The 27,402-nt window shown below is 42.0% G+C and overlaps 1 protein-coding gene across 1 annotated transcript in view; it reads right to left on the minus strand.

Annotated features, from left to right (window-relative positions):
* Window positions 1-443: 443 nt before the first annotated feature.
* LOC108794945 (branched-chain-amino-acid aminotransferase, cytosolic-like) overlaps window positions 444-27,402 on the minus strand; it is a 48,644-nt gene continuing 21,685 nt past the window's right edge. Inside the window, exons 2-11 of the mRNA XM_018566097.1 lie at window positions 19,995-20,072; window positions 16,575-16,775; window positions 15,169-15,279; window positions 14,108-14,227; window positions 13,819-13,982; window positions 8,789-8,931; window positions 6,744-6,829; window positions 5,242-5,382; window positions 2,791-2,865; window positions 444-662 (exon numbers count right to left, since the gene is read on the minus strand). Of these exons, the coding sequence (XP_018421599.1) occupies window positions 624-662; window positions 2,791-2,865; window positions 5,242-5,382; window positions 6,744-6,829; window positions 8,789-8,931; window positions 13,819-13,982; window positions 14,108-14,227; window positions 15,169-15,279; window positions 16,575-16,775; window positions 19,995-20,072 (1,158 nt within the window). The 3' untranslated portion in view covers window positions 444-623. The remainder of the gene's footprint in view (window positions 663-2,790; window positions 2,866-5,241; window positions 5,383-6,743; window positions 6,830-8,788; window positions 8,932-13,818; window positions 13,983-14,107; window positions 14,228-15,168; window positions 15,280-16,574; window positions 16,776-19,994; window positions 20,073-27,402) is intronic.

Here is a 27,402-nt window from a genome sequence, read left to right on the forward strand (position 1 = left end):
AAATGTCATCCGTATGTCTCCATTAACTGAAATCAGTAGAGGTGCAGAATATAATCTAACCAATAGCTCCCTCTACTGTTCATCAGAGACATTGTAGTTATCCCTTCAACAATCCACAGCTGACACAGAATGGTGGGCAAGGATGGCACTGGACACAAAATCAAGTGACTTACACAGTTTAATAGCGGAGTGTCATTGAGAGTAATCTCGGTTTTGTTTCATATTGCTGTGAAGACATAAAGTCTTGTGCATAACAGCAGCGGCTGGAAGATCTGTTGTGAGTTTCTGTAGCACCGTTCATGCACATAAATGATCTACAGAATTACAGAAGACAATGCCAGAACTACATTCACAGTCTCCATTAATCTACAGCTCTACTGCATTTCTAACCTATCTAAGATCATAATCACATTATCCATTTAAATACATTAAAATCTGTCCTTTGAGAATTATAAAAAATTACTGAAAGAATCTGTCGCAGTGTTGGAGGTAGACACTCTTGTTTCACGTTTGTATGGCGAGTCCTAAGAACGCGCTTCTTCTAAAGTAAAAACGCTTATAAATAAAATCCAATAGAGTGTTGATTGTGATTCTTTGGAATGGAAATCCTGACCCGAGTACATTCACACAATATATGCCCATTCACTGAGAGTTCGGCCATACTGTAAAGAGAAAGATATGGAAATGTTCAAAAGGATTCAAGCAGATGTGTAAAATGACATTCCTGCCCACTGCCTAAATATCCAAGTGACAAAAGGGAGTTTTCTTTTCATGAATGCATGTAAAGACTTGGAATTTCTGTGCGTGCATATTCCTGCCTACTGAACTGGAAGTACACATAGGTACAGAACCTCCACTGCTGCCAGACACACTATTAGCTTATATTATCCGACACAGCTAAATGCCTTTTCCTAAAAATACGTAGATGGCAGTGAATTATTTTCCCCTGATGTTGGCAATGTATTCTGTATGCTTTTGAATGCATTTTGCTGTTTTCCTGAAGTTTACATTTAAAGTGTATGTTAGTCCTAAAACTGATACTGAATGTATGCATTACTGTAGTAATAAACTCTCTTGTATGTGTTGCCTTTTCTTCCACTACTCATTCATGTATTAAAAAATATCTTGTGATTCTGCCAGTTTCCCGGTTACATTCTGACCATGCCAAGCATGAAAGCAGATCCATGATGGCATGGTCAGGGTGCATCCCAGGGATTGCTGATCAGAGCTACAAAATGCCTTGGTGATGTGTGACATGTCTGTGACCCAAAGTCAGTTTTGCTGCCAGTTCACCCAAGCTGCACAAAACTGACTGACACACCCTCCTTCCCGGGCCAAACTGTTGCGGCAGGGGCATTCCCATGTGTCTGAGGTGTAGCTGCGGGAAGGGGAATGCAGTGGCCGCAACTGATTGGGCTGGGATGGGAGTGTGTCAGTCATAGTTTTGCGTAGGCTTGGGCGAACTCTGGTAAACTGGGTTCACACCAAGCCCCCGCACATCACTAATTGACAGCAGCTTGTAACAGAAACTTTACTATCAAAACCCTAGCTATAATTGCCTGTATTCAGTAGAAGAACTAATAGAAAGGCGGGTCAGTATTAGGGCTGCAACAACTAATCAACATAATCGATTATAATCGATTATTGAAAAAGTTGTCAACTTTTTCAATCATCGATTAATCGGCTTCTGGTTAGTTGGCCCTGTTCACGGCTCCACACGCGCTGTGCGCCGTACCTCCTCCCTCCCACATCCCCGCCAGAACCCACACTCCACACGCCACACCTCTTCCCCGCCTCACGCTTACCGCCCTCCCACATCCACGATCGGCACAGGGACACGGGGAGAACAAGTAAGGAGGAGGAGCAGGCGTGGGGGGATGACGATTAATCGAACTCAATAATCGGCTAACTAATCGATTTTGAAAATAATCATTAGCTGCAGCTCTAGTCAGTATTGCTTTGATTTAAGTGTAATTTACTTACGGCGTTAAAGTAATTCAGTGTTAAAGTGACATCATTCGGCTGCCCACCCTCTACCTGCCCCAACTCTTAGGAAGAGGGACAGGAAAGGAGGCCATGCAGTCACATGACTGCAGAATAAAAACTAAATATAAGATATATTATCTTTTTCATTGACTGACTTCACAAATACAGTACTTTAAATTAGGACTGTATCCAAAAACGTTTTTTTTTTGGACAGGTTGGGAAAGGGTTGAACAGAATTTATTGTTAGAATTTACTGCTCATTAAAACAAATGTCTCCTCACTTTCTGTCCCAGAAGCTGGGGTTGGACTTTAACTGGTTCCAGGGAATTTCAAATGTGGAGTCAGCTAGCTGAAAATCGAATTGATGCTCCAAGGTTTTGGCAATATCATTTGTTTTTTTTAACCTCCTACACTTTATAATTATCATTAACAAACAGTAGCTTGACTAGTGATAACTGGGAAGACTTTGGGCAGTACACAGATTTCTGGTTTGAAAATAAAAATGCTTGCCTTGCACCAACATAAGGCATGGTTGCCTCAGTCTATAATAGATTTATAAAGACATCTTAGATATACAGAAACATATAAACTGAAATCCCAGACTCAGAACTGAATCCCAAATATTGAGAACAATGTCATGTTTCGCTGAAGCCTATAAAGAACCAGTCAGGTTTGTTCGAGTCATATGCGAATATGTTGCCGTGCTGAACATTAAGGGGTACATAAAAAACAAGAAAGAGCTAAAACTAGGACTATTGCTAAGCCTCATTGGAATCCCTGGGATGGACAGTACAGTTTTCATACCTGAATGTCTGTGAGCTCCATTAAGAAACGTTTTGCTATTTCAGGTCCGTTTTCCATGGTAGGTATGTGGTAACTCTAAAAGAGACAAAAACAACAACAGGTACCCAAATTATCACTCAAGAGTAAAATGCAGAACATTGACTTCTTGACACGCAGTTTAAATGTATGTGAAGCTGCAAAGAACACCCATATCCATGTAATATTAGACTGTACTTAGACACTGTATATGGTTCCATCAGTAATGAAAGGTTTGGGGTATTTTAGAAGGGTTACATTTACAGCGAACGCATCACTATAGCAAATATTTTAAGCCAAGGCACACTGTAAAAGAAGTCTGTAAATACTTATCTTTCCTGCTACCTGTGCCGCTGAACTCCACTGTGATCCTGAGAAATCCTAAGTGGTGGAGGTTAAAGAGAGGAACCTTAAGTGGTGGAGGTCAGAGAGAGGAACCCAGGAGATTGATACTACCAGAAGTGTCGATTCCCCTTCAGACTTCAGCAGAAGATTTCTCAGGATTGTATGGGACTGAAGCTCAGCAGAGCAGGCAACAGGTATAGGAAGTATTTACAGCCTTTTTATATGTATGCCTTGGCCTCACATATTTACTCTAGTGACAGGATTGCTATATGATGAGGTAGCAATACTTCGGCCCTCCAGTTGTGATAAAACTACATCATGGGGCATCTCTGGAAGTCCAGTGTCTTGCAGTGCCTTATGGGACTTACAGTTCTAAAACAGCTGGAGGACCAAGTTTGGCTACCCCCGCTATAAGATTATAGTCTAGTTTTATGTACCTTTATTCTGTTTGTCTCTTACTATGGTTGTGCTAGAAGATTAGACTGAAAGAGAGAAGTGTAACAAACTCTTCCACTACCTGAACTCCTTTGAAGGGCCATGGAAACATGTATTTTGAATGGTGCATCTACCAGAGGCAGGGTTTAAAGTAAACCTTAGGTCAAAGTTCAGCTTGCAGGCATTAGGCAGGGTGGGAAAGCATTGGTAGGGGATACAGATTAAACACAAATTCACCTGCCTGCTGCAACAAGGAAAGCCTTTGGCACTTCAGTTCCATATTACATCTTCAAAAGCATTGTGCAATCTGCATTGTAGCTGCCAATATAAGTCTTTGTTCTCTTGCTACGAGGACTGATGGCAGCACTCAGGGGCATGCCTGCCATGGCATCAGGTAACAGGAGCTCTGTGCCATCTTTGTTTATGTTGATTCTAAATCTACCCACCTTTCCTATTGTGTTTAGGTCCACATTAATAGATCCCTTTTAGAATACATCAAAACCTTTAGAAGTAAAAAGAGGAGTAAAGAGGAACTGCAATCATACAGTGGTTACAGTGGGGACGTTTTAGAACCTTTTTCAGATTTTCTTGCTCTCGGTTACCACTGGGGTGATTTTCCACTAGTCCTGTCCCAATGACACAACAAAAACCCAGACAGAAGCTATACATTTCTTCATTTCACTAATAAAAGTGTATTTAGTGTGTGCCTATTGAAGAGATAATCCTCCCTTCCTGCACAATAACAAATGCTAGCAAAAATAAAGATCCCCCTGTGGTATAAGGTTCATATTGAAGATAGGGTGCCTTGAAATTGCTTTAGAGCACAAGCACTGTAAAAAACAAAAAAAAAACCTCAAATAGTAATTTTAGTCCAAAGAACAGAATCCTGTTCTTTGGACTAAAATTACTATTTGAGGGCTCACCTTTCATAGCTGCTGTGTTTCCTCAGTATAGCTGTAACTAACCATTTCACTTGTACCATCTGCTGGGGAGTTTGAATACTGCACATGTAATTCAGTTGTTGGACCTCAGTTTGCTATGTACGGTTCCTAAAGCTAATAATAAGGATGACCAGTGGCAACCACTCCATGTAATAATTTATCAGGGGCTTTCCATTTTTCTTGGACATACCCTTTAAGTGGATCTATGATTTAATAATACAGATAATACTGCACACAGCGACATTTTCTTCAGAACTCAAGGTTTTTTTTGTATTTTTAAGTTACAATGGCCTGCTTTTGACCTCAGTATTTTTGCCTCTTTATTTTGATTTTTCAAAACACAAGTGTCAGTGGAGTCTGATACCTGACATTTTCTTGCATGGTCATGGTAAAAGAAAATCCACTGTAGGCACAAATCAAACAGCCTGTGCTGTGTAACATGCTCACATTTTCAAATTTGCAAGGCTGCCATGATTTTGATCAGTGTCTATATTGAAAATTCTTAAAGTTTAATAGGCTGTGTAAATGTGAGAAACAACTAGAAGCCTGCAGTTGGTGTATACGAGAACAGTCCCTCTTCTGAGAAATAATAATAACCTAGGGCTTTCTCAAAATGCCAACACATGTAAATATCATCACTTGATCTGCTCAGACAATTTAATATCTATATGAATGTCTGACAGATTAACTGACTGACTTGTGACACGGCACTCACCTTTTCGTTGTAGAGTATCCGGCTTACTGGGCATACAACACAGGCTGTTCCTGCTCCAAAGACCTCTTTTATCCTGTTTTCCTGAAGCCCTTTAACCAGATCACCCATGGTAATTGTTCTTTCTGACACTTTGAATTCTCCCTGCAAAAACATCAAAAAATTTGATTTTAAAGAAGCACTCTGGTAAGCATTATGTACACAATTCAAGCAGGATACTACAAAAATCAGCTCAACTTCAGAATAAAATAGTGGAGGGATTAGTTTGCAGCTTTTCATCATCCTTTACTGGACTGTATATTAACTGTTCTTCCATCTGAAAGGAGGAAAAAGTGTCAGCTAACTTTACTGGGAGATTTTGGTCACGGTTTCTCATCCCCCTCTATTAAAGATTTATTTTTTTTTTTTTTAGGATAGCATTACCTTCAGTAAAGATAACTTCTAAATGCCCCCTCTATCACCTCCCCCACCCCTTCGAGTCTTTCTACTACTTGCCCCTGCTCGGATTTGCACAGCCTCTTCAACTCCAGTCTCCCAGATAGGGCTCTGCTTTATGAAAGATGGTAGATGGCCTTTCCAAAGAAATACATAGAGATAGAGGCACACATGCAAGGAAGAAGCAGAGCCCAGCCAGTGAAGAGGCTGTGTGACTATCAGGAGTCGGGCAAATATAAACATTTGTGGGTGGAGTTAACACTTGGAGAATAATACAATTTCAGTTATCCTTTAAATATAAGCTTCCATGATAAAAAGGTATGAACTCACAACATCCATAGGATAGAGCCAATGTGAAACAGTCACAGACATTTTCTCCCATGCCTTCCTATCTCATATAGGGAGGTGATCTGACTATCTATCTATCTATCTATCTCATATTGTATATGTGGATTTTAAGAGGGAATAAATTGAGACTTTTGCTAGTAACATAAAGAAGTGTGTGCCTGATCACCCTTCCTCTTAATGAACTTCTTGGCTTGAAGTGTACTCCCAGAACTGTAGGAGCTGCTAAAATTTCCTGAACCATGCAGACCACAGCAACAGGTTCACTAAACTGCTGCCCCCCTACCCCAGTTGCCAACACCTACTTTTTTTGCTTCCTCTGCACTCTGTTCGGCCACCAAGAGTGAAGTTAATAAACTAGTACTTCTGGTTTTGGAGAGTTTGCAAATCACTTGTCTTCTCACAATGTACTGCTGGGTGCACGAGTGACCGTTTGCTAGCAACCTGCGATGTTATGTGGCGACAGGTAGTCTCAGACCAGAGCAAATTGGAATGTACACATGAATAAAGGCAAAGTAATTATAGGCAGCTAAGGGGAGCAGCAGTGAAGTGAACCTGTTGCTTTGCCCTCATGTGCACAGTACAGGTTCACTTTAAGGTGCCTATCCCATATCCTGCACTAAAAGCCCCCCACAAATGTCATGCCAAGACCGCTAATGCTTATATAGCTATACAAGAAACAAAATCGGGCAAACAGCCAGTGACACAGTTTATCTAACACTTACCCACTGCCGTGCCAGATCCAGCAAACTCTGTCTTGTTACCCCAGGGAGAATTAAACCACTTAATGGAGGGGAGATGAGCTCTTTCTCTGCATGAACACACATGACACACTGATATGAATAAGCACTTACATCAATTGGATATAATTACAATTTAGGATGGCCATAAACTGGCAATGAAGAAGACAGTCATTACCGCTTGCCTGTTACCCTCACATAGCTCATCTATCTAAAGCAATAGTAAAACTGATGCAATGCTTGACTTATCTAGGCCATGCAAAACCTCCCTCATGGAGGAGTAGATAATGGTTAAAGGAGAACTATGAGGTGAGTGCTTTTCACTCACCTCATAGTTCTAGCCGACCTGTGACAATGAGACTGTCACAGGTCGGCTCAGTAGATTGGGAGGTGAGCGAATTGTCGGGATCTGCTTCAGCTGCGGCGTCTCAGGATACCGCGAGCAACAGCTTGCGGTATACTGAGCCTAGGCTGACGGGAGGATGCTAGTTTGTGTCCTCCCGTTACCCTAAGGAGAACTATGGGGAAAAGCCTTAACCCCATAGTTCTCCTTTAAATCCCACGTTACGGTTACCCCAAGAGTCTGGGATTTAGAGAATCTAACATATAAAAAAATATATACAGACAAAAGGCAATGAGCAGTCATCAATGACAAGCCAGAGGCAATAAGCAGTAATCAATAGCAAGCAATCATCTTGTACTGAAATGTGATACCACGTGGAAGGGTTAGAACATTAGTCAGATTTGTATTACTGTCATTGTGACAATTCCCTTAATTCTGTATTAAGGACACAACAGGACCCCCCCCCCCTTCCCCCCACTATTTTAGTACACTGGAGAAGGAATATAACCCCGTGTCCACTCACTCTCTTTCCCAATGATACTGATTAGTAGGACAGGAAGTGGGAGAAAATCTCCCTGTCCGAGACACAGGCAACAATACACTCCTGACAGAGATTCTAATCCTTCTCCAGTCAAAGCCATAAAAAATTAGGATGGAATTACACTTCCATGACTACATTAAAGTGACTGAAGGTAAATTGTGACTGGTTAGCTATGGGTTACTGCAACTTGATCATCAACTCTTTGCAATGTATTACTCAAGAGAAGCTAAAGTCAATATTTAGGTCTGATATAAACAATTACAAAGGTGCTTGCAATGTTAGAACCCATATGTACCTGTATGCCACAACAAGAGGATTTTGCAGAGTTCCGCATTAGGTGCCTTGGCTTGAATAAATTAGCTGAAATTAGCAAACTCTTCAGAAAGTTGACCAACCAGGGCCCACTCCCCTGGTTAAGAAGGGAATTGCCTGATTTGACCTTTTGTTGGGGTCCATCAATGCGGTGAGAACCCCTATATCTGGTGTGGTGCATTTAGTGTAGGAACAAGAAATATTCATCACTATTGCTGTTTATATATGGACGTCTTCAGAGTTATGAACATTTATAGACTTCACATCTGATCCATTATCCAACTATTCATTCACTGACATTTGTTTGAGTCACACATTCTTTTGTTTTTTTGTATTGCTGATTGTTGTAGCTCGGCAGAATCAGTTATTCATTTTTCACGTATACACACTCACAGTGGGTGTACATTCCAGTGCCTCGTAGCTGCCTGGCTTATTGGCGCAGTTCATTTTTATATATACTGCCTATGTCAGCACCCCAGTGCTTGGCTGCTACAGCATTAGTTCACATGAAGAGGAAACATTGTGGGGCCTCCACATAATGGCAGACTGGAAGGTTCATGCCGATACTACCCCCAATACACCTACATTTTAGATAAGGTCTACATTAAATAATCCCATGTTTCTTACAGCTGATTGAAAGAAAGATATTCAAAAATAATCCGTCAGAGCAAGTACACCAGTGGGTGAGTTATGGATAAGAAGAAAGAAAGCAAGCACCTGATTGGCTGTTACAAGCAGATCTTTTCACCTTATTTATATAAATAAACTGAATTCATAATTAGATAAAACAGACTTGATAGATGATTGGAAATGAAACAGATCCACACGACTTACCTCCTTGTTCATTAATCCAGAACATGAAGAAGTTCATTGTTCCAGCTTCAGTCACTTCATGGTTATCTCCATACAACCACAACACTTGCTGACATCCTAACTGGGCTGCTTCATGTTGTACATAGATGGTAGGACCATAGTTTCTGTGTGGAAATAGATGCATGGTATACAATCATCTAGACATCTTCTATAGGCAACAAATAACATGAATAAGTAAACAGCTAATGTTATCCAGGACACATTGCAGCCGGGCTCAGCTCAGAAAATCCACTTGTTTTACCTTGCGTATGAGTTTGTAAAATCACTCACCTAAATGGGTAACTTCAATGGGTACGACCGGTCAAGTCAAGAAGGCTCAAAAAATGTATTTTTTATTTTATTGTTGTTTATCTTAACGCTTATAAGATGTATGTTCAGTACTAATATAAAATCTCCATATTACAAATAATATTTTTTTTTGGGCTGCATCCAATTAGGTGTTGGCAAATGCTAATAAGACAGCCCAGCAGTGCCTGCTCATGGATTCACTGCCTACATGAGCCATTCACAGCATTACAGGATAACACTGGGCAAAAAACTTGCAGCAGCAGGTTCTAGTATGCCGCCTGCAAGTTGTAAATATGCAGTATTTAATATTTATCTGAGTGAAAAGAAAAGAAAAATACTATATCGGTTATTCCCGCTGCATACTAAACAAAATACTGTATATACAAAAACTCTATTTCCTCTACAGAAGTACTAAAATCCTTCCCCTATGAGTTTGTATACATGGGCTGCAGCTCCTATAGGAGCAGTATGTACAGTGAGCTTCTACATTTGGAAAACTTAAAAAATGTAAGTTCCAGTGTGTTAATCACAAATCTTAATGTGGCTGTGCTCACCTTACACAAGCAGCTAACAGGCTTCAGCAGGCTTTCAACAAGCTTGTAGGAAATAGTACTAAAGCTTACTAAAGCCTGCTAACAGAATGTTTAGGGTGACCCATCTTAGGTTAACATGCCCAAACTAGAGCTAAGGGTGCTTTAACCACTTACACCCCCTTCCTGGCCAGGCCATTTTTCAGTATTCAGCGCTGCGGTACTCTGACTGACATTTATTCAGTCATGCAAAGCTGTACTGTAATATTTGATAACATTTTTGGGGGGCAGATAGAGCTTTCGTTTGGTGGTATTTAATCACAACTGTGTTTTTTTATTTTTTACTAGTAGGGAAAAATGAACGAAACTTTAGAAATTTTTTTTTTTACATTATGTTATATTACATTTATTATCACCTACCGTATATACTCGAGTATAAGCCTAGTTTTTCAGCCCATTTTTTGTGCTGAAAAGTGCCCCCCCTCGGCTTAAACTCGAGTCAGCGTCTCAGTGGTCAGGTGTCTTCTTTAGGTGGCCGGAGACTGCCAGATGACCCTGCTCGGAGCGCCGCCCACCGAATAAGCCTTAAAATCGTGCGCACCCGAGAAAATTGCAAAAATCTACCATACTCAAAATTGACCATAGGCGATCCTTTAAAAGCTTTTACCACTCATCAGCTTAGTTTCATCAGTGAACACTGGCCCTAGAATTATTGTTCGCGCTCTGACGTTTGTGGCGATATGTAACATGTGTGGCGTAATGGGCGCAATCGTCATTTTCGCACGTATGGGCACCTGACGCATGTTTGTGAGCGTGTATGTGGGGCTGGGGACTTAGCAAAGAATTTTAAAGAACTATAAAAAAAAAAAAAAAATGAATGCGTGACTTTATTTTTTTGCCACTTAACTTTATTGTTATCACACAGGGGGCTAAGAAGCCCCCTATGTGATAGCAAAGAGGATGTGATAGGTCCTCTTTATGGAGACATCAGGGTTTTTTAAGACCCCTAATATTAGCTAGGGATCCCCAAAGAAGCTGATGAAGCATAGATCTGCTTCATCAGCTTCTCTCCAGCTTCTGAAGCCGGAGAGTGACAGCAGAATGCGGAATGATATAATATACATCACTTCCTGCATTCTGAAACTGGAGAGGGGATGGGAGGAAGATCGTGTACTGATCTCCCTCTGATCCCCTGGATCCCGTTTCGGTCCCTGGCCCATTACATTCAACAAGCGGTTAAAGACTTCAACAAAGCTGCTTGAAGGTTGTCAAAAGCATGCTGTACACAATGGTCTTACACAAGCTGCAGCCCATGTGAACAAGGCCTATACACCGATCAGCCGTAACATTATAACCAGGCACCTAATAATGAGTAGGTCCCCCTTTTGCCGCCAAAACAGCCCTAAATTCCGGACTCCACTAGACCTCTGAAGGTATTTAGCACCAAGCCATCGGTAGAAGATCCTTCAAATCCTGTAAATTGCAAGGTGGGGTCTCCATAGATCGGACTTGTTTTTCCCAACACATCCCACAGATGCTTCATTGGATTGAGATTTGGAGAATGTGGAGGCCATGTCAACCCCTGAAACTTGTTGTTGTGTTCCTCAAACCAATCTTGAACCATTTTTGCTATGTTGCAGGGAGCATTACCGTGTTTCCCCGAAAATAAAACACTGTCTTATATATTTTTTGTTTGGATCTAAAAAACACACTAGGTCTTATTTTCAGGGTAGGTCTTATTTTTTTGTTTATTTTTTTAATGTACAGCAATCCGCACTTATTCATGTAGAAAAATATGATGATCAGGGCAATTAGGGGTGCCGTACCTTTCCAAGAGCAATGTGATAACCAATCGCTGGCCAGAATGAGCGAAGAGGACTTTAACTATTGATTCCTCACAGGCGGAGTGCATTTGGTATCATTCCGCCTGTGACAGGAGCCGGCACTATAGAGGAGGCATCGGCTTATGCGGCTCTGCTCCCTCCGGTGCCGCCTCGCTTCCTCTAGCGCCGGCTTGGTTGGCACCGCTTATTCTCTCCCGCGGCTCTTCAAGTTCCCCTTATGCAACCACCGGCCCTGGGAATGGTCACAACTAGGTCTTATTTTCGGGGTAGGTCTTATATTTTAGCAATTCCCAAAAATAGTACTAGGTCTTATTTTCAGGGTAGGTCTTATTTTCGGGGAAACAGGGTATCCTGATGAAAGAGGCCACTGCCATCAGGGAATACCATTTCCAAGAAGTGGTGGAAATGGTGCTCAACAATGTTTAGGTAGGTGGTACGTGTCAAAGTAACATCCACATAGATGGCAGGACCCATGGATTCCCTAAAGAACATTAACCAAAGCATCACACTGCCTCCACCGGCTTGCCTTCTTCCCATAGTGCATCCTGGAGCTATCTCTTCCCCAGGTAAGTGACACACACACACCCAGCTATCCACATGATGTAAAAGAAAATGTGATTCATCACACCAGGCCACCTTCTTCCATTGCTTCGTAGTCCAGGTCTGATACTCACGTGCCCATTGTATGTACTTTTGGCAGTGGACATGGGTCAGCATGGGCACCCTGACTGCTCTGCGGCCACGTACACAACAAACTGTGATGCACACCTCACCTTTCTATAAGAACAAGCAATACGTTTTTCAGAAATTTGAGCTACAGTAGCTCTTCTATTGGGTTGGACTACACAAGCCAGCTTTCAGTCCTCACATGCATCAATGAGCCTTGGCCGCTCATGACCCTGTCGCCAAGTCACTGGTTTTCCTTCTTTGGACCACTTTTGGTAGACTACTGCAGACTGGGAACATCCCATACAAGCTGCAGTTTTGGAATTGCTCTGCCGTCTATAGCCAACACAATTTGGCCCTTGTCAAAGTCGCTCAAATCCTTACGCCCATGTTCTACAACACATCAACTTCAGGGACAAATTTTCACTTGCTGCTTAATATATCCCACCCACTTTCAGGTGCCACTGTAACAAAATAATCAATGTTATTAACTTCACCTTCCAGTGGTCATAATGTTATGGCTGATTGGTGTAGGTCACAGGCATATAAATACTGATGTCTGTGCAGTATTTATGTTCCGGGCTGCATCTGAACGTCATCTTACACAGATCAGCCACCTCAATGTTGCCTCTCATCTGTAAAGTTACAATGTTACAGCCAGACTGGAAAAGATGTAGGAAATGCACAAAATTCAGGCCGTTGTAAATACAAATACTGGCACAGTCACATAGCTGTTAAAAACTGACTGAGACCAGACTAGAGAGTCTGGCTTGTTTTAAAGCTAAATTTTACTTTTTGTTAAGAATAAGTAGATAGTTTGAAGCAATGTGAACGCACAAGTATGAACTATGTAGACACATGGCAATCAATCAGCATCTATCTTTCATTTTCAATTTAGCTAAAATAAACTGATGATTGGGCAACTGCTTCAGATTCCATATGCGCCAACCTTGATACATTTCCCCCATGATAATGAAGTTCAGACTGTACAGCAGCCATACCAGAAATAAGTTTACTTTTCTTTATTTATCTATCTATCTATCTCAACTTCCTCTGAGCTGGTCAAATAACTGCAGAGCATTCTTTCCTGTCCTCTTCCGGGTAGCAGGGGGGCAGCTCATTACCTCACACACACATATGGGGAAACTCTGCAGCTCTGAGCATCTGCCAGTCAGAGCTTCGCTGTCAATCAGCAAGGCAGGGCTGGGCAGAAGGCGGACAAACTACAGACTACAGATGATACAGGCACGCCATGTGTCAGTGCAACTTCTTGTATTTCCTAAAAGCAAGCCTTGAGATGCTTCTGAGCTTTGTGTGCTCAGCTCACATCACGGAAAAAAAGGGGACTGGCAGGATTAATCAGGTATTTCTAGTGAATGCATTGAATTAAAAAGGCAGTACTAGGAGACAGATTATACATAGACAAACGCACACAGATAAAAAAAAAACAAAAAAAAAAACAAAAAAACATTTAGGGTAACATAGACTTCAATGTCCATAGACTGGATGTACAGGTGAACTTTAATAATGAAATGGTAGAATAGGAAATCTAATGTTCCCTTATACGCTATGCCACTGACAAAACTTGTTGCTCCAATTATCTCCACATTTCTCATATAGATATATAAACTTAAAGGAATAAATGTTACAAATAAAAACTTACCCGCCTAGTTTATAGTTTCCTACACCCCCCATCCAGGCACGCACATATTTTGGGTCAGCCAACAGTGAGATTGGATTAAATCCTCCACTGGGAAAGTACGGTCCCACTGGCCCAACAATGACATATAATAATGCATGATTGGACTTTGTGACACCCAGAGATGGCTGTGAGGGGGAAAAAACAAACAAACAATGAAACAAATGAGTGGATGTAATAGGGAGAACACAGTAAGGAAACCATATAAAAAACAGAAACTTGACCAGCTCTGCATAATAAGATCTAAACTTACCTCTGTGCCAATAAAAGTTGGCCGAATATACAGGCTGGCAGAGTTAGACCTGGGGACCCAATCTCGGTCAATGTCAATGAATCTTCTCATGCACTCTAGGAGCTCAGCCTTGTCAAAAGACTGAAAAGAAATACACTTTAAGAGGAGAAACTGAGAGAGAGAAAGAGACAGAGACATAATGTTGTCCTTGAACAAAGCATTATTAAGACCTTACCTTAAAGAAGAACTCCGGACAGCATAAAGCTCAACACTGGGTAGGCCCCACTGCAAGGGTTAAGTGCTCGTATTTGTCTAGGGTCTAAAATACCAAAGATATATTCATCTTAACGTCAGTCCCGGCTCGCTGCTAGACCGCTCCCAACAGCTCCGAGTCATCACATCGAACACTATATTAGACGTGAAGATACCAAGGGACATTCCACCGCCGGAGCCCGGGAAAGAAGAGGCTGTGGGGACCGGTCTAGCAGCCAGGCGGGACCAAGGATCAGGTGAGTGTATCTTCTTTATTTTACACCCTAGACTAAAACAAGCATTTTACCCTTGCAGTGCGGGGGGTAGCACCAAGGGTTATTTTTTAGTCTACCCGGACTTATTCTATAAATATGAAGTACAGTTTAGGGCATCAGTACGAGAAAAAGATTTCCTGGAACTGGAGAGTTCAGTAGCTCAACAATCAACTGAATGATCAGAGGAGGGATCTTTTCTTACAACTTCCACCCCGTCTTCCTGCACCCTCCTTTAGAAAACCCTAATATCCAATGTTTACTTGTAAAAGAAAGATTTTATAGAAAGAGTAAAACAGAAAAGGTTCAGATCATCGTGAGCTAAAAAGAAGAAATAATACTAAACTTGCCTCCAAATGATGGCAGTTTCCATTGCTGAGGGATTTTCGGGGGGGCATGGATATTTTCTATGGGGAAGGTCTATGCAGGAACGGAAATGATTGATGTTTCTTCATGTTTGTTCCATGTCCTTGTATTGCTTTCCATTGTACATTATTTACAGTATAATAATGCTGATTCAGGACATTAGCAGTAGAAGTAACAGAACGTTTGACATACCGGCAGACAAGCTCTCAGTCCTGTCTGATGCATTCTTTCCATGTTCATCATTGGTCGGAAAAGGCGCACTTGATTGTCTTCCCCTTTGTAGGCTTTCATACCCTCAAATAGCTGCAACACAAAGACCAGGCAATACATCTTGTCAATCGCAGAGATGGTTTCTGCATTTTATATGTACAACATTAGGCTCCATTCACACCTAGGCGTCAGCGTTTCCACGCGTTTAATGCAGTTTTTCGTCTATTTCTCCCCTAAATAGATGCGCGTTTTGCATGTGTTTCAGCCATTTTGTTTCCCAGTGTGCTTAGCAGCTGGTCTTCCACAATGTATATGCGCCTTAAAAACACGCGTTCTTTTTGCGCAAAAACGCGAGAAAAAAAAAAAGTATTTGGCGCATTTTACATTGAAATCAATGGAGCACAAACGTGCTGGATCTGCCTGAAAGAAGCTCAGAAGCGCACCTTTTCCATCGTTCAGCGTTTTTACAGCTTGCTGCTAAACTCTCAGGTGTGAACAGGGGCCATAGAAATGAATAGGAATTCCTTTGTTGTGAGTTTTGACACGTTAACTTTCAGCTTCCAAACGCCCAGGTGTGAACAGGGACTAAAGGTCTGTTTGATCCCCCAACAGTTTCACTTTACCCATCAGAATTCACACAAAACTAAAATTTCCATTTTGGTTGGACTTCAGTGTACATTAAAAATGTTGTGTAATTTACATCCCATACAAGCTTTTATTCTCTTTGGATTGCAATACATATTACATTAAAATAATATTCAACTCAAATGTTATTTCAAAAAGAAATCCAGATCAAACAAATATAAATTGCCCAGCAAAGTATTTCTTTACATTTTAGCTCAAGCATTTAAAGTCATCATGTTTCCAAACAGCTGGCTCCGACTCTCTCAGCTCTGCTTCCCTGACCTTCCTGTCCAGTACAAGATCACGAGGGAGGGCACACTCTCCAGCAGCTGACTGTCTACTAGCTTGCAGAAGAGAGAAGGAAGAAGAGGTGGGAAGCAGGTGTCTTGCCTTGATGTGGCTGTATGTTTGTAGAAACAAACACACCTTACTAGCACACACATGGTGGCTCCATTGGACCCTGCAAGGAAAGGGAGCCACCCTAAAACAGGATATCAGGACCAGTGCTCAGGGGACAAACTGGTTCTGCAGGAATCTAAAAAACTTCTAAACATCAAGTAGCAGTATTAATTGTAAGTCATTTATATAACAATCGAAATTGCTAAAAAAAAAACCTATGTTGTCTTTAATATCACTTTAAAGCTTTAGTAAAACAATACATATACGTGCCCTGTATACCAACAATGTGGTATATTGGCACTACCTCAAATCAACATGATTTAACCTGGATTTTACCTCTAAATATTTCATGCGCACTGACTTACCTCCACAGAGTAGTGTAGAGCAGAAGTGGCAGGGTGCAGGGAAAGGTTCTGAAATGGTTTAATATGTGGCTTGGCCCAACCCTTCTCATTGGTCCATTCTATTGTAAGCATGTGATCAGTGAAAGTCTTCCCAAATACTAAGCTCGAAATATCAGGCTTCTCTTTGGGGTGCTTGTTCAACTCGATCTGCAGATCTGAAGCCTGTGGGTAGAAATAACAACACAGGGATTGAATCTCAAGTATCTACCAGTTTAGGGCATACTCTAGCAGTGTGGTAATGTAACAGTCACGTGGCCTAGATTAGGGGTAGCCAAACTCCGGCCCTCCAGCTGTAGTGGCACTACAAATCCCATGAGGCATTGCAAGATTCTCACAGACATGACTCCCGGAGATCATGGGATTTGTAGTTTCACCACAGCTGGAGGGCCCGAGTTTGGCTACCCCCGGCCTAGATAAATCCAAAAACCAAAAAAGAATATAACCAAAAACATGCAAGGCTGATTGGGGAAATAAAAAGATCATTTCAGTTCTAGATCCAAGTAGCAAATATGCCCAAAACTATGATCATCATTTAATAAATATACTAATATGAGTACAGAAAAAAGTTCTCAGGGAACAGAAATGGGAAGAGAACAGGACGCATAGTTGTGCATCGGGGAAGATGTCCATGTTGAGAAGCATTGCAGGCAGGACTAGGATGACAGGCAGAAGTCTCACCCAGAAGCTTTTTGAATGTTTTATCATTGTTTGTGGATCCCATCACTGGTAGCTTTTATCACAATAATACAGAGTTTGACAAAAACATTCCTTCCCACTAACTTATACTCCATCCTTGAGCTAACCTCAGAACCTCTGAAAGGATATTGAAACCCAATAACAAAAATGTAACATATTGCAGCTTACACGTCCCCAGATGTGGTGGCTACATGACTGCAGTACATTTACTGCAACTACAGTAACATACCTGCCGATCCTGCCAGAAGTCTTGTGGTCCTTGTAATTGCTGTCGACTGATCTGATATCATCTTTCTACGCTATTTTCTGTAACATACACAAGCCCTCGTCCCTATGTGATAAAGATGAGGAGAGAGGGAGGTGTTTATAGTCCAAGTCAATGGAACAGCTTAGGATAACAATACTGATCAAGGAGCAGCGTTGTCAACCTAGGACAGGAAGTGTGTCACTGGCAGGATCACCAGAAAATTAAAAACGCGTTTGAAAAGATGCTAATGCAACGACCGTGCCTAAGGACTGGAAAACTGTAGTACATTTTTGTTTTTGGGATTAAATATCCTTTAGGTATACCCGGTGTTCTGTAGTCCAATGGTAAACAGGGCAGGGGTGATAACATTGGTTGGGATTTTAGTGTAGCAGGGTACTATGTTGACAGCTCAAATTGGATTTTAGGAACACATTGGATTTCTGGCAGGTCATCAGGTATTTTGCTGTAATTGCAGCATAATTAAGGAGACAAAACAGAGAAATGTACACATATTGCACAAATGTAAGGAATATCTTTGGGTTTGCCCTGACATGCGGTACATTTTAACCTAACACTTCTAATAACACCCAACGCTTAGGCCTGATTCATACCCAGGCAACAGCGTTTTCGTGCGTAGAAACATGCATTATTTGGTGCACGTTTTTGCGCGCATAAATGAAGTCACGCTTTTTGATGAGCAGATTGTGACACATTGATGTAAATGTGCAAAATGCGTGTTTCCAATCCAAGACTCAATGGGGGAAAACGAGCTGTAATCTGCCAAAAAGAAGCTCATGTACTTTTTCCAGCGACAAAACGCTCAGGTGTGAACAGGGGCCATAAGGATGGATTGGATGTTATTTGGGAAGCATTTTTTCGCGATTATTCAGCTGCGACAATACGCTTAGTGTGAACCAGACCTTACGCTGAAGTGTCTTAACGTAACACTTCAGATTACACTTTGCCCCAAAATGATCTAACTTATTAGATAATCCACTAAAACCTTGATTCTAAAACTAAACCTAACCATAAACCTTCCGTAGTTCTGAACACTTTCCTAAAGCCCAATTACATTTTCAGTTCAGTTGGGCTAATGCTTCCTGCTGATGGGAGAGCTCTGTCTCTGACTGTCCATCTTTATCTCTGCATGGAGTTTGTTGAACCTCTACAGTGAGACCACTGCTTCCATTCAGAAAGCAAGGATCCTTCTTTACAGAATGCTGGAAGGGGGCAGGCTTTTCTATTCATGTCGTGGCTGCTTACTAAAGAAAACAAACTATGAAAACCTTGAAAAGTCCACTAGGGCTTTAACCCTTGAATAGCAATACAGACACTCCTCACTTAACGTCCAAGTTCCATTCCTACAACTGGATTATTAAGCGAATTGGTCACTAAGTGAGGAATAGAGGAAATCAGCTCTACTATATGGTACATGACTTAGGTTTGCATATCGCAAATACCAATGTACAGTACAGTAGTGAATACTGACTGACTGACCAATTGCGGGAACGAGACAGACTGAGAAAGGGTGACGTGAGATGAGCTCGACCCAAATTCTCGTACAGTGTACAATACCACCTGGTCAGAGAGCTGGTTGTAAAGGTGGCCACACACCTTACGATTATCGGACGACACTTTTCGTCCGATGATCGAACCGTCGTACGATTGTCGTACGGCGGCCCCATTATGCCCCGATTATCGCAAGGTTCAATTAGCTGTAATTAAAGAAAAGCACCTGGACGAATTGCGGTAATCTTTGCGCATGAGCAGAGTAGATCGTACGATTTTTGATGTATGGAAACGCCACTAATCTTGCAATAATCGTACGAGAGGCCAAAGTTTTCGAACATGCTTGAAAGTCGTACAGTTGTACAGTATTTGCGGTTGCACACTGCCCACACACCTTGCGATTACCGGCCGAAAAGTCGATCGCATGCGATTATCGTCCGATAATCGCAAGGTTTGTGGGCACCTTTAGTCTGAGTGGTCATTAAACAGGTAGGTTGTTAAGTGAGGAGTAGCTGTAATTAGCTTATGAGATTCCTGAAGTAGCAATGTGAAAAGACAAGATGCCTAACCTGATATCTCACAGCCCTGAACCTGAAAACCAGTGATCTATAAAAACAGTTTAAACTGCCTTAGGCTCACCACACACATTATAATCTGACTGTACAATATTCTTTAGTCCAATCAACAAGTATGTAATGCAGGGGACTGATCGATCAGATACAGATTGACTGGGTAGTTTAGATAGGTCTTCATATTACAGAGTTTTGGTAAATCTAAAGTTGATTGTACATAGTTCTTATGGTCAGATTGTAACATGTATTAGGGAACATTGTGCAAATGTCTGATTATAATTCACTCTTTAGGTGACAATGTTTCCTGAAAAGTATCGCCAGTACTTGAGATGATATCTGTAGACAGGAGGTGCTCACCTTAAATGTTGTGCTTGCTGCTCTCCATGTGATAATAGACCAACTGCGCTTTGCAGATACCAGCTGTCTACCAAAAGCCTAGGAAAGAAAAAAAAACAAAAAACTGTTATATTGTATACAAGGTCACTGTGGCAATTCATTCAGATTTAATTTGTGTGCTTCGATCAAGCTTCTCACACTCGATGAATGTAATAGAGAAATTCATCAGACAGGATTTCTCCAGCTGCTGCATTAAAGCTGTGACTTTAAAATCTAAAAGATAGCTAAAGGAACTCAAAGCTGGCACCAAGAGGCCTGCACACAACTTGAATCCTCCTGATCACCCTAGGAGTGGGGCCTCCAAATCAGGATGCTCGATATACAAGTCAGAGTTCTGCCACACCACCCTGCATCTCCTGTCGTACACATGGGCAGCGGTGTGTACTGCAAACTGATCAATCGCAAAGCAATCAATCGAAAAAACTGCTCAAAGGCTTTCCTTATATCCGAATGATATTAGTCTGAATGTTGTCCCTTCCTGAATTAAACTAAACTGCTACAGGTCTGATGATAACAACAACAACAACAACACAAGTGCTAATAAAAACAAAAGGTATTTTATTTATTTATAAAGGAAGAAAAAAATAGGCGCAAAAATAATATGTTACGCAGTAAGTCAGTCCTCTAGTTTTATATCTTGGTTGGGGGCTCGGAGGACCTGCTAGCATCTTGTTAAGACATTCCGCACTCCCATTCAAATCTGTGTTTAACATCCTGAAAGTAAAGATTTATTAACTTGTAGGGAACATCTAGAAATGTTAATTGTGCCTAAGATGTACCCCTGAAAATTGACCTTTTACTTCCTAAAAAAAAAAAAAAAAGTTACACCCTATAGCCTGATAGTTGTATATCTGCAGTGAGAGATCTGAGGCACTGCCTCTACCAATATGGCCGCCTCTATAGACAGACAAGGTGCTAAAGGCATGGTAAATTGGTAATTAGGAAAAGATCAGCTGCAGGGAGCCTATATGCAATACTGATTACTAGTCATTTGCCATTGTTGGCACAGTTTCCACATATCAGGTCCTCTTTAAACATGATCAGTTAAGCTGACCCTGATATGTAGGTGTCTGGCAGTGAGAGAGCAGTAGGGTCTGTAAGCACCTTTGGGGGCAGTGACTGATGTGAAAGGGACTACATAGCCTATGAAGTTTGTTGGTGATAAATAAGAGAAATGAGGATAGCAAAATTGTCATGCCATAATTCAGAAAATCACAAGTCAGAATCACAAGACAAGAGACAAAATGGAGTTGTAATCAAAGCACTTGGAAATGACATGCACAAGAAGTCAGTGGATGCTGCCCATCTAGCTGTACTTTGTTTTTCATCTCGCATGGACAATTCTACATCGGAGCTGCAAGTATGCATCTTCTAGAGCAGGGGTGGCAAACTCAAATTCATCGGGGGCCGCATCAGCAGTATGGTTACCCTCAATAGGACTATGCATCTACTCTCTATTATCATAGTAATAGTAATCATGGTGTTCTCAATAAAGTTCTCCTGTGGACGATACCAGCAGTCTGCAACCCTCCTTTTCAACTGGCATGGAATTAAATTATTCTCATAATAATTATAAGCAGACATCCAGAGCACCCCACTCCCAATACAGCAGATGTCAAGAGCCCTCCCACCATCAAAAGTACGCTACGTACACAGTGCAGGGGTCAGGATTGCGCCTAAAAATTCCTCACATCTGTACTCTCCCCTACCTTCCTACCTGGACCAGCTCTGGTACCTCCCTGTATAGGCGGCTCCCTCCCTTTGTATTGGGCTATAGTACCTTTTTTTTTATTGGGCTATAGTGGTACCATCCCTCTGTGGGTGGATCTCCTGTGTTATCAGTACTTTGCTTTTTGGTATAGTGCCATTTTTAGAAACGTATCAGACACCGACCAGCAATTCTTTGGAGTGTGGGAGGAAACCAGAGCACCCGGAGGAAACCCACACAATGACAGAGAGACCGTGCAAACTCCATGCACATAGTGTCCAGGCCGGGATTCGAACCGGGGGACCCCAATGCTGCAAGTTAGCAGTGCCAACCACTAAGCTGCCCATATCGCTGGCATGGCCTTCTACTTCAGCGGAAAAAGACCTGTTAGCAAGAAAAGCAGTAGACATTGATGATAGATAGATAGATAGATAGATAGATAGATAGATAGATAGATAGATAGATAGATAGATAGATAGATAGATAGATAGATAGATAGATAGTGCCTGTCCCACCATTATAGAAATGCCCAATGTGATAAGCATTGATCACAGATGTACAGATAAATCCAGATCGCACATACAAGCAGCCAGCACATGACTGTACATCCTTATCACACGTTTATATTCCACGCCTGGTGCTGCTGCACATTCCTACACAGCATACACCTTCCACCAACCATCACTGCAACTTCCAGCACCATGCACTCCGCTTCCCCCGCAACTGCCCCACACATACACGCAGCCACTTACCCAGCCGATGATGCAGCTGCATCATTGGTGGGCACTGGGGGGTCTCACTGTTATGGAACGGAGCGCCATCTTGTGGCCGTCGTGGGTTTTTGCAGTGATGTATCACATAGGGCAGTGATGGCGAACCTTTTTGAACCCGAGTGCCCAAATCCAAGAAATAATCAGACCACTGATTTGTGACAACTTGGATAGCCTGGGCCATAACCTGTCCTGGCATACGGAAAGCAATCATATGGAAAATGATGCCTGATTTGCTGACTGTTCTGGATAAACAGCTGCCCCATAATCTGATACTGACGTGTCACACTGAAAACCATGTGTCCAGATACAGATTTATTCCAAAGTAAAAGACTTTATAACATCTTGGGGGGTCAGAGGGAGCTCCCTTCATCGGGGCTTTTTATGAAAGGGCCAACAAAGAAGTCTTATGAGAAAACTTCACAGAGCTATTTTCTGTCAGTACTAATCCCCGACTCCAGCACGCTCCCTCCATGCTATGCGACCGGCCCCCGAAGCCTTTATTATAATGAATGATTATAATTGTCAATAAGGAGCTTCGGAACTTCTTATGCAGAATTGTCATTTGACATGTGTGTACACTATGGGGCTTATTCCATTCAGGAAGAACTCGAGGTTTTTCATTATTATTATTGGGGGAGCCCCACTGCAAGGGTTAACTGCTCGTTTGGGTCTAGGGAGGAAAATAAAGTTATACTCACCCAATCCTCAGAGCCAGCTGGCTGTGACATTGCTCCCTGAAGTCTGTCTCCTACTACACTGCAGCAATGGAATATCCCTCAGTGTCCTTACATCCTAAACAGGGTGTGTATCAAACGTGATGATTTGCAGGACCTCAGACCGCTGCAGCGGAGGTGAAAAGAGGCTCCATGGACCAGTCTTATCTGTATGTCTGTGTATTCATATGTTTTTCTGGCCAGGAGTTGGGAGGGGGGCATACATTTAATGGGACATGTAGCTAGCATATGTTTGATATCAGCCTCCCTTAACCCTTTAGGCCTTGTTCACACCAAGTGCGTTCCAGGAGCAGAGCAGAGCTGTTACAGACCAGATCAAAACTGCGTCCAATGTATTCCAATGGTATTTTGGGCTCTGGTTCACACCGCAGCGTTCAGTTCCAGAGCATGTAAAAAAAGACTGCTGCAAGCCCTCTTTTACCTGCAAATGCATCAAAAACACATGCAAACACCCTGGAACGCACTGAAAGCCCATTTTAAAAAATAAATAAATATTTATTTTTAACAAAAACGGTCCGGAACGCATCAAAAACGCAGCACAACGCACTACACTGCGTGTGCAGAATCTTATGCAGATCTGGTCTGCATTTGGTGTGAACAAGCCCTCAGGGCTAGTTCACACCAAGCACGATCCAGGAGCAGAGCAGTTGCAAACCGGATGAAAAAACTGCGTCCAATGTATTCTAATGGTATTTTGGGCTCTAGTTCACACCGCAGCTTTCAGTTCCAGAGCATGTAAAAAAAACTGCAGCAAGCCCTATTTTCACTGCTCTGGAAAGCTCGCAAACGCATAAAAAACGCATGCAAGACATCCCAACTCTCCCGGACGCTCCAGGCCGACTAGGAGAGAAACATTTTCTCCCGGAAAGGTTTTACTCTGCTCGATCCAGCAGCGTAAACCTTTCCCTGCTGTCTTTTTTTTTTTCTTCTGACATCGGAGCTGCCGGCCGCCGTCAGTCAGAAAAAAAAAAACCAGCTTAGGAATGCATAGCTAGATTCCAATTGGCTATTTCACTTTGCAATAACCAATAGCAAACTAGCTATTGCACCCGCCCACTGCTGCTGCCAATCAGCAGAGGAGGACCTGAAGTTCTCCATCAGGTCCTCTTCTAGTAATTGACAGCAGCAGAGGGTGGGTGCAATAGCCAGCTTGCTATTGGTTATTGCAAATTGAAATAGCCAATACGAATCTAACTACGCATTCCTATGCTGGTTTCTTTTTTTTTTTTTTATTCTGACGGCAGCAGCTGGCTTTCTGTGCTATCTGCCATCATTCAGGGGGGCCCCCACAAATGGGCAGAGGGCACCTCCCTGAAATTGCTTCTTTCAGGTTGGGATCCCTGGCATGCAAACGCCCTGGAACGCACTGAAAGCCCATTTTAGGCACACACAAAAACGGACCTGAACATGTCAAAAACACGGCAAAACACACTGCACTGCGTGTGCAGAAACTCGTGCAGATCTGGTCTGCATTTGGTGGGAACAAGTCCTCAAATAACAGCAGTCAGGCTAGGGAAATGAAGGGCAGTATTAGAAGCCAATTAGGCTCTGCTGTGGACCTATCCAAGTTGTATTGTAGCTGTAATAAAGATCCTAGATCTGCATCTGATACCTGTACCACAAAACTGGATGAACAGAACTAGCAGTCCTTTGGCAGAATAAACATGACCTATGTATGTATTTCAGCTATGTATTGGAGGAAAAGCAGAGGAATCTGTTCCTTGACTGTCCAATCGGCAAGTTGGAGTGTACTCCTGTGCAAGTGTATTGTAGCTGAAGTGAAGTGAAGTTAATAGGCCTGGCTCTGCATCACCAGACTGGATAAACAGAATTAGAAATCTTTTGGCAGGTCAAACACGTCCCATTTCTTTATTTCACCAGTGTATGGGGTTCAGCATTAAAGAAGGATAATTGGGGTTACTTAAAGCGCGTGGAAGAATACTGTGTCTTCCCTTAGGAAAACAACATTCAGTAATGTAAATGTTTGTGGCACATAAACATTAATTCTCAAAGGAGCCAATTAAAAAGGTATACACGTCTTAAAGTGTACCGGTTTCTTTTGTATTTAAATGAATTTCTACTTTAGATTTAAGAACTGTACAAGGACAACACAACTTAGCTAAAGGGGGCCTAGCAATACTCTTTCACCGCTGATGCTAATGTAACTACCACTGGAAGGATTTGTCCTGGTTTTCCACAAAGGGATTAGCAGCAATGCATTAATTATCATTCTGGCAGCACCCAGCGGTAATGCCCCACTGGCAGACAGGGTACAAAGGCGAATGCCTAATTTGCATTTGTGCACGGCTCAGCAAGATTAGTGGCGTGAGAAGCAAGTCCTGACACCCAGTCCCCTCCCCAAGGTGGGTGATAAGGGGACAGTCCCCTGCACGGGGCCAATCAGCTAGCAGCCTGTCATGGTAGTTTATTCAGGATACTGGACTCTGAACCCTGAGAGCTGACAGATAAACACTATCTCTGTCTAAATACACAGCTGTGCCTGCCTAACAGAGCCAGACACTTCGCATGGAATTAGAATATGATCAAGAGAATATGGAGAAGAAGAACTCCAAGAGAATGAAATGGTCAGTGACGGGGACACGTCTTTGCAACAGCTTCTATCCTGTCTATGGATGCGAATGGTGAGTACTAATGACATAACTATGCACAGGGCTTGGAGGTTCTTTTATGCCATATGGCAAGTATGGGCCCTGCAAGAGATCAGAGGGCAACTTGTAAACAGTAGTTCTTCAGGGAATGCAGGTTGTAGTAAACTGCTAAAACACCTTAGTCTAAATAATCCAGTGATCCATATACTAATCTGTACAGATAATCCAGGGGTCCATATACTAATCTGTACAGATAATCCAGGGGTCCATATACTAATCTGTACGGATAATCCAGGGATCCATATACTAACCTGTACGGATAATCCAGGGATCCATATACTAACCTGTACGGATAATCCAGGGATCCATATACTAACCTGTACGGATAATCCAGGGATCCATATACCAATCTGTACGGATAATCCAGGGATCCATATACTAATCTGTACGGATAATCCAGGGATCCATATACTAATCTGTACGGATAATCCAGGGATCTATATATGAATCTGTAGGATAATCCAGGGATCCATATACTAACCTGTACGGATAATCCAGGGATCCATATACTAATCTGTACAGATAATCCAGGGGTCCATATACTAATCTGTACAGATAATCAAGCGGTCCATATACTAATCTGTACAAATATTTAAGGGATTCATACACTGATCTATATAAATATAAAACGTACACTGGCATTCATTTTGGAATGTAAAGAAGCCATGTCACAGCTCTGTTTGCAGCATCTGATGGTTTTTGCTTCACTAATAAACCATTAACCAGCACAATAAAGTCATGAAACCTCTGCATCCAGCATGCTGAACAATGTATGAAGTTCACATGTAAAGTTGCTGGATGAAGAGTGACCCTAAAGAGAGAAGAGAATGATCATTCTTAGTAGATGTTCTGGAACTGGTAACAGACGTTGTTATGGTATGTGTTATCGTGACCCATAAACCGTCCCTATGGCTGCTTTTATATATGAGGAACTTTCTCAATCACTATTATGATTTATGATGAATACATTTCACTAAAGCAGATCGCTGATTAGATAAGATTACAGGTTCCTGCCACCTGACAGACATGCTTGCCCCAGGTCGGTGACTCACTTAATGGTGAATGAAGGATGAGCATACCAGCCCTGGAACATGTACACTATAAAACAGCAATGGCTGCCCCAATATTTGTGCCTTTAGTGTTAAAAATGAATACTACAGATTATTAAATTGAATCTCCTGAACCGGTTCCAACCTATAGAAGTCGTGTACAGATCTACTGGTAGAATCAATCTACTCCATAACGTGCTCCAGTAAAGGGATCCTCTAGGTGTGTCCACCCCCCGCGAGTAGTTCACAACAGTCTTACAACAACCTGCAGTCCAGAGCACAGCGCCTCCCATCCCTGACTAGGGAAGTGTACTGCTATACTATGGAGGAAGTAGTCAATTATATTGGCTCTTTATTTGAAATGACATCATGACAAGAAGTCACAGTTGGTTGGTTCAGATCTAACTGACTGGCAGTGGGTGATATAGGCAGGGCT

Source organism: Nanorana parkeri, unplaced genomic scaffold (assembly GCF_000935625.1).
Source record: "Nanorana parkeri isolate BGI_ZX_2015 unplaced genomic scaffold, ASM93562v1 scaffold917, whole genome shotgun sequence".
NCBI classification, from domain to species: domain Eukaryota; kingdom Metazoa; phylum Chordata; class Amphibia; order Anura; family Dicroglossidae; genus Nanorana; species Nanorana parkeri.